This window comes from Argiope bruennichi, chromosome 4 (assembly GCF_947563725.1).
Source record: "Argiope bruennichi chromosome 4, qqArgBrue1.1, whole genome shotgun sequence".
NCBI classification, from domain to species: domain Eukaryota; kingdom Metazoa; phylum Arthropoda; class Arachnida; order Araneae; family Araneidae; genus Argiope; species Argiope bruennichi.
Genome location: NC_079154.1, coordinates 127,894,839 through 127,903,122, shown reverse-complemented (window position 1 = coordinate 127,903,122; position 8,284 = coordinate 127,894,839). Strand labels below are relative to the sequence as shown.

The 8,284-nt window shown below is 29.7% G+C and overlaps 1 protein-coding gene across 1 annotated transcript in view; it reads left to right on the top strand.

Annotated features, from left to right (window-relative positions):
* Nucleotides 1-1,594: 1,594 nt before the first annotated feature.
* LOC129965540 (death-associated protein kinase 1-like) overlaps nt 1,595-8,284 on the top strand; it is a 112,610-nt gene continuing 105,920 nt past the window's right edge. The window contains exon 1 of the mRNA XM_056079515.1: nt 1,595-2,676. Coding sequence (XP_055935490.1) covers nt 2,581-2,676 — 96 coding nt within the window. The 5' untranslated portion in view covers nt 1,595-2,580. The remainder of the gene's footprint in view (nt 2,677-8,284) is intronic.

Genomic DNA, 8,284 nt, shown 5'->3' with positions numbered 1-8,284 from the left:
CTAATTTTAAATTTTTTTGTGGGAGTGGATGTAAAAGGATCCATGGAAGGAATCATAGCTTTATGTGTTATTGTAAATGCAACGTCGCAATTAATCTTTCCTAACTTTCTTCACCTTACAGTGCATTATGGTTTTACATTTTCTCTGTAAGAAATGAAATCCAAAACTAAAATCAAGCTCAGCTTTTGACTCGTAGCACATGAATATGAGTTGATGCCACAGAAATTGATCGACACTTATTGATTATTTGTCCAACTATATACATATAAATAACGTCATTTTTTTTTTTTTTTGAAAACTGAATTGTATTTGATTGACTGTAAGTGAACTAATTTACAATAACCGAACATAAGACGACTTACAAAAGCAAAAGCTGTCTGTTTATCAAGTTTACACATGACAGTATCATACTTGATTAAATAATATTATAACCGATAAAAGAATACAAGGCACTGTGACATGTAACTCCACGACTATTCAAATGATTAATTCAAAAGTTTGTCTTATATTAATTCGTTTGGTGCGAAGTGGATTAAAAACTGTTCCGCCTTTGGCTTAGGTTTTCATTCCTGATATATTTTAACCCATCTCGGAAAGCTGAAAATACACATAGTCATATTGCTTATTATTTTTTTATACTCACTTAAATACTATGAGTCAACGGTAGATGCGTAAATAAATGAAGAAATAATTATACAAATCAAAACACAGTAGTATGCTTTGTATGTTAATATGATTAATGTTGGTGCCCCCCCCCACACGCACATATATATGTGTGTATATACAACTCTGTAAAAAAGAGATTTAATGAATGTTCTAATTCTTTACTTATTTTGAGTAGTGTTAAATAGTTTAAATGAATGTCTTTTTCTATTTTTTATAATAAAAAAATTCTGTGCAGCTAAGACTTTTATTTTCTTTAAAATCGTGTGTCTCAATAAGTTAAACAAATGCACGGTTTTTTTTTTCAAAGAAAATTCTCGAATCTTACATAACCTGCTCTATATTTTAGAATAAGCAACAGACAAAATCATTTTTAATTTTTTTCTAAAAGACAAAATCCCAAAAATAATTTAAGTACTTCTGCTGCCAAATATGCAAAACGAATGAAAAAGTCATTAGGTTATCAATGATACAAGTCGGAAATTGGATTATCTTAAAATCACGTCTGTTTTAGAAGTTTCATTATTTGAAACTTTTCACTAACAGTCTGCAATCCATCCTTGGAATACTACAAGAAGTACTTTCTCTAAATCCTCAATAAATAACCCGTTATTAAACAACAAAGGTAAGTTGAAATAGTAAACATGATTCACTGTACGCAATGGCGAAATGAAAAAGTATGAATTGCTTTTCCACGAAACATCCTAATCTACTGACTACCACAATTTTATCCTAATCTACTGACTTCTGTTTCCATTTCATGTATTTTTTTTTCTTCTTCCAGATTTTATGAGCACAAAATCCTCTCTCATTAAGCGAACGAGTGGACCCCGAAAAGTTCCCCTCCTCCCTCATTTCACCTGTCTGTCCAAATCCTTCCTCCACCACCCCCACCGCACATGACGAACCGCGAAAACGCTTCCAGCCAAGCGAAATCATTTTGAATAGAACAGCAGTGCTCGCAGCACAAGTCACTGGTTCTACAGGTATTTTCCCTCCTTCCTGCTCGCTGCATACCAGAGGCGAAAAAAAACTACGCGTACCTGTCAGTTATTCCATTCCGCGTTGAGTTTTGTTGTGAGTTGCTGAGAATTTTCCGCGCGCTTTTGCCAGCTGTAAAGATCGTCTCGTGGAATATTTGCCGAACAACGCGTGTGCTATCGGAATCGTGTTCGTTGGAAAACTGACCATTATTGTGTGGATTGTTTGCAATTTGGTGGCAGAAAATTTTCACGAGAGGATTTTTTTTTTCAGTTTCAAGAAAAATTTTATTTAAAAAAAATTACTTTGGAAAATTATTTATTATACTGGGAAACGTTTAAAAGAAACTTAATTATATTTTACAATTTGTAAAAATAATTCTGTATGTTTAAAATTGCCATGCTATTTATTGATGAACAAGTGACACACTTTTTTGCTTAGTGGAAAAAGAATACAAAACTTCGTTAGTAAGACAAATTTTTTGAATTTTTATACTTCAAGAAGATAATAAAAGATTGAAAAAGACATCAAAATTTTGAGTGCGTAAACGATTCATTTAGAAGGATTAAAAGATCCTGCAGAACTTTTTTACGTAAACAAATGAGAAATTAATTTCAGTTACATTTTCTTTGTATTGGATATGAAATCATATTTTACATAGAATAAAATAACGATGAGTAATTTTTTGTAAAATTTAAAATTTACAGACAGATGATTAGTGTTACTAATTTTTATGTGCCTTCAGTTTGAAGTCTACAATACAAGAAGTAATATATTTTCGAGTATGATGGTTTCGATTCTGCTGGAATTGGTGTTTATTAATGCGAGAACAAGTGAAAGAATTTAAGAATTTTCCTGGCATTTTTTAATTTGTTTTTCATTACAATGTGCGGATTTTCTTCATACATGGAAATGTTCTTTTAATGGAATATAAGAATGGAAGCAATGGAAGATGACGACGAAATTGAAGAAACTGTTTACTTCGATCAGTCTGTGGATGAGGTTAATAACTTCATAGTTGTGTCGACACTGGTAAGTAAAAATTAAATTTAATCGAATATTTTTTAAATAAGGTGATGTATTGGAAATATGATATAACATAACGATATTATGATGAATCGGGTGTTTATAAAGGAAATATGAAGTGAAATAAGTGAAGCAATAAGAAATACAGGCATATTAAAGTATATATACTGCTAACTGAATTTCTCTAAGAGATGTTCATTGGTGTTGTTCCTGTTTTTGACTATAGACTCAAACGTATATAATTTTTATTTAGTACAAAATCGTCGAAAATGGAGTTCAGCCTAAAAAAATGTAACAAAATACTTGAATCAAATTTTGAAATTTATAAGAAAAACTAAATTAATTAAAACGTAAGAAATTTTGCATTTAAGGTTATTTTGTAACTATTTTGACTATTCTGAAAGGTCGGTTTTTGGTGAAAATATTGAAACAAATATTCTTTATTTTTAGACAATTTTCTTTTTATAAAACAGTTGAATATTTTTTTTTACATTCATTCTTTGGGTGTTACGTTTTGATGCGATTTTCATAAATTTTCTTTAAATTTTGTTAAATTTATCTCACGGGAAAACCTTTTTAATTTAAAATTTAATTTATATTTTTTTGTTCTAATTTCTCACTGTGTTCTGCAATTTTTGAAGAACAGATTAAATATTCTGTTTATTTTAAAAGGTTTTGTAGTTTTTTCAATCCCTCATCATACCCAAAAAGGTTGAAATTTTCCTATTTTTTATCAACTGAATCCCAATATTTAAAGGTGTATTTAATCCCAATATTTAAAGAAATTATTGCCTTATTCCGCATTTTAGGACCTTTAAACTATCTGCAAGATTTTGAGCAGATTATTTAATCAACATTAAAATTTTTTTTCCCTCTCTATTATTTCAGAAATATATATATATATATATATATACTTCGGCTTTAAACTGATAATTTTTTTGTTACCCAGAGGCTCTCTTATCCTGTTTTATGTAAAAATTCAGAAATCTAAGTATTTTACAGCATTTTTCAAAAATTTCATACCGTGCACAGTCACTCACATCCCGTAACAACATAAAAAAATTCGAGAAATTTGACTTCCCATTTTCAAAAGATTACTTAAATAGAAAAGTATCCCAACTGTGACCTTCTTCGATTTTTTTAAAAAAGCAATCATTCTTTTAAGAATTCGCAGCTTCTATTACTTTTGATTCTTGAAGTCGATCCAGGAATTCAGTTATTCTGATTTTATTTCTGTAACCAGACTTTGGAGTAAAACTCGCTTGTTCTTTAATTATTCGTTAGCATTTTGGTGAGTTTCCAACTCACAAAATTGGAAATATTGATTTTCTTCCAAAATTTCCCGTTTCTTTGAAATAAAAGGAACAAAAGTTATATTTTCTTTCTTTTTGTCTAGGTCGATTCTGTGACTGTTATCATTATATTCGTTTTCGTAACGAGGATTTTAAACGGGCCAGTGACATGTAATATTGATAGTTTTAAACATCTTTCCAAATATAATTAGAAAAAAAATGTCAAATGATCGACGAGGCAATAAATCTTTGGAATTATAGAAGATTCTAATAAATTTCAAACAATGTAAATTAAAATATAATTGAAGTGTTTCTTGAAGTGTTGAAGTGAAGTGCATAATTGAAGTGTATTATTATTTTTTTATTTCTTTATTTTTTTATGCATGATTTTAATAAACAACTCACTGAATTTTATCAAAGCAATTTATTATTATCTTAATGGCTGACTATCTTAACATGAGATGATTGGACCCCTTAGAAATTGAAACTATATTGATGTTCACATGATAAGTGGCAAAGGCGCAAAGCTATTTAATTTTGGAATCCATTGTGCATTTAGTAGGGAGAAAAAGTCCATTCTTTTACTGTTAAGTTGAAAATTAACCTTAATCCATTAAATGCAACAGTAATATTTAAAAAAAAATATTCTCTAAGTGACAATTTTTCTAATTTTGAATGATAATATGGAGGGGTGGTATGTGTAAATTCTTCTAGCATTGAACCTCTGAAATTCAATGAGGTAAATTAGGAAAATGTTTGCATCTCGTGTATTATGGAAGGAAAGGCGCAGAACTCACCATCGGTATAGTTTTTATCTTTAACATGATACTGTTTGAATTATACTGTGTACAAAAAGCATGTGTAAAATCCTCTTAAATAGTACTGTGTACAAATGTATATATAAAATCCACTTAAATAGTATTGTGTACAAATAAGTATATAAAATCCACTTAAATATTATTGTGTACAAATACGTATATAAAATCCACTTAAATACAAATGCATATAATGTAAATCTGTACAAATGCGTTTACGCTTAAATAGTATTGTGTACAAATGCGTATACGCTTAAATAGTATTGTGTACAAATGCGTATACGCTTAAATAGTATTGTGTACAAATGCAAATATAAAATCCGCTTAGATAGTACTGTGTACAAATGAGTATATCAAATCCGTTTGAAAAGTACCGTGTACAAATGCGTAATTGAAATTAGCGTGAATTGTATTGTGTACAAATGTGTATACGCTTAAATAGTATTGTGTACAAATACAAATATAAAATACGCTTAGATAGTACTGTGTACAAATGAGTATATAAAATACGCTTAGATAGTACTGTGTACAAATGAGTATATCAAATCCGTTTGAAAAGTACCGTGTACAAATGCGTATATAAAATTCGCTTAAATTGTATTGCATACAAATGTAAATATAAAATCTGCTTAAATAATATTGTGTAGAAACGCGGGTGCTATGCACTCATGAGTCATAATAACAAATGAATAAACACTTATACATGTTCACAAAGTTACTGAAAAAAAAAAAAAATAAAACTAGCTAAAACTGAAGTCTTTAACTATCTACATTCTCCTATGATAAAGAAGTTTGTCACGTGAATTGATTCCAATATTGTAAGCCAAACTAAACCCGCCTTAGTTTTTATAGAAAATTACTAAAATAAAAAAATAAAATTAAATAAATTATTAAGACGCTTATTAAGTTAAATATATGTTGAAATGTGAAGCTAAATTGGGCAGTTCATTAAAAGAATGTCTCATGTGCACTACATAAAGTCTTTAACTGCCTACATCTTCTACTGATCATGAAATTTGCCACGTGAATTGATTCCAATATTGTAAGTCAAACTAAACCCATGTTATTCTACCATATCTGAGTATTGCCCCAGTCAGTGGTATTTCGTTATGAGATAAGAAATTTAAATTATTTTTTAATGCACACTTGCAACTTTGTGTTTCTCATTTAAAGGGCAGATTTTTCACATAACTTTATAATTTACACAGGATTAGCGATTTGTGGTTGCCTACTTTCACCTTCCCTGGAATCCCAACAACGCTTCTGCAATTCTTATGACTCATTGAAAAGACTTCTTTCAAATAATCTGTCATTCGTTGAAAAAAAAACGTTTTTTTTTTTTCATTCCTAACAATAATGAATTTCCAACTTGACGGGTCGAATGATTCATGTGATCTTTCATGGATGTTTCGACGATGCCATCTGATCTTTATGACTGATTTCCTGCTCTTGGCAGATGTTGTTTTGACTGCATTGCAAAATGATTTATTTTGGATGAAAGGCAGACAGCATTGATGGCTGATTGAATTGATTTCGCGATGTTGCATAGTATTTTGTTTTAATTCTACGCAAAAAGGAACATTTAGTAAGTTTATAAAAGTTATTTTCGTGGTAAATCGGTTAGAGAGAGTTTTTATTAATCGATGCACAAGAAATTCTCAGCTTTTTAATGTTAAGCCTTCATTTTTCCTGTCTAAAATAATTTTTTTTACTCCCAAACAATTGACAATAAAGTACTATTTAAGGATCAAAGGTTTAGAATTTTACGATGCCAGTTTTTTTAAAATAAAATATAAAGAAATATCTAGAAACAGATGTATGAAACAACAACAAACATGGACTTTGCTCAGAAATAAATACATGGACTTTTAGAAATTTTATTAGTTCAAGCCAATACTTAGTAAAGATTTATTTACTCTATATTCACTACTAGAATAGATTCACTATCATACTAGATTTCACTGCCAGGTTAGATTCACTATCCTAGTTTACTAATAGGATAGATTCACTATCATAGATCTACGATTAGGCAGATGGACTGACAGCAGTGGCAAATAGATCAATTAATATATTATTAGACTAATAGAGAAATACATAAATTTGTAAATAATGGAAATTCTATAAATTATAAAATATTAAGAACCATGCCTGCTATTTTAATATCATTCCATTGGTTTTATTACGCTTATTTAGCCATTACATATTTATAAATATCGAGTGCCTGCATAAATAGTTGCATCTCAAATGTAGATTCACATACTGAATCATAAAATTATAAATAAAAACATATCCATTTCAAAAAGTTACAAAGCAAAATTAACTGAAAATAAATATTTAGCATAATGTGAAAAATAAAGATGTATTGAAATTTAAAATTTAATTGTCCAGTTTATTAGAACAGAGAGAAATCGTATTTTGCTTTGGGCCAGAATACGATTGGGCCTATGCTCAAATTCGTCATTGCATAGAATCTTTAATTTTTATTTTTTGATTTCCATTCCACTTTAGAAATTGTTTTTAAGCTTATATCCACAATTTGCAAATTGGATAAAACGCTCCCTTTATCATCTTTTAAAAAGCCCTCTTTTTTAAAATTTTGGAATAAAAGCGGTTGTATGCACTCATGCAAGCATGTCAGAAGTCAAACTTTATTCACGTAAATGAAAATATAAACTTTAAGTAAATGTTAAAAATTGACACTAGTAGAGCAATGAAAAGAGTGTAGACAGATGGTAAATGTGATTGATAAAAATACATTTAATAAAAACATAAATATCTATTTTTTAAGAAGCATGAAAGAATTTGTATTTATATAAATTCAAGCCATTTCATTGATTTGGGATTGCGTTCATTTCCGTAGTTTCTGTTGTCGTTTCTTATGGGACTTGCCATGGACAAGCCCGCTGTTACGAGGATAGCGATTTTAAGCCGGTGGGTGAACGTCTCTTGTTTTTATAGTAGGGCCAATTAGGGCCAAGAATACGACTTTGCTACTTACGCATCACTCATTCGCTTGCACAACCCCTTTTTACAGGAGGGCACATTCGCACATCTCACAGATAGAACAACCATGCCAAAACCGGGACTCGAACCCATAACGCCCAGTTCACGGGAAAGACGCGCTACACCTATACTAGGACAACGACCCGTAGATTTTTCCATTGGATACTTAATCTATACATATGATACAATTGATTGTAATTACGATATATATTCTTAAAATATATATCCTAATTCATTTTATGATTTAGCTTTAAAAAATTATATATTTTAAAGATTAATTCGTAATAAGATTGAATTAGAATTTTATTAAGAAATAAAACTCCTGCTCTGTTACATATCTTGCGTTTTATAACAACTTAACATGAAACACATGTGCATTGGGCCTTATTCCTATCACTTTTACATTGTAGGTAATTGATAAGCAATAGTGGATATCAAACTTGTCAGCAATCTAGGGCCGCTAAGTGCATAGACACTGCAAATGTATCTGCTAGAATGATATTA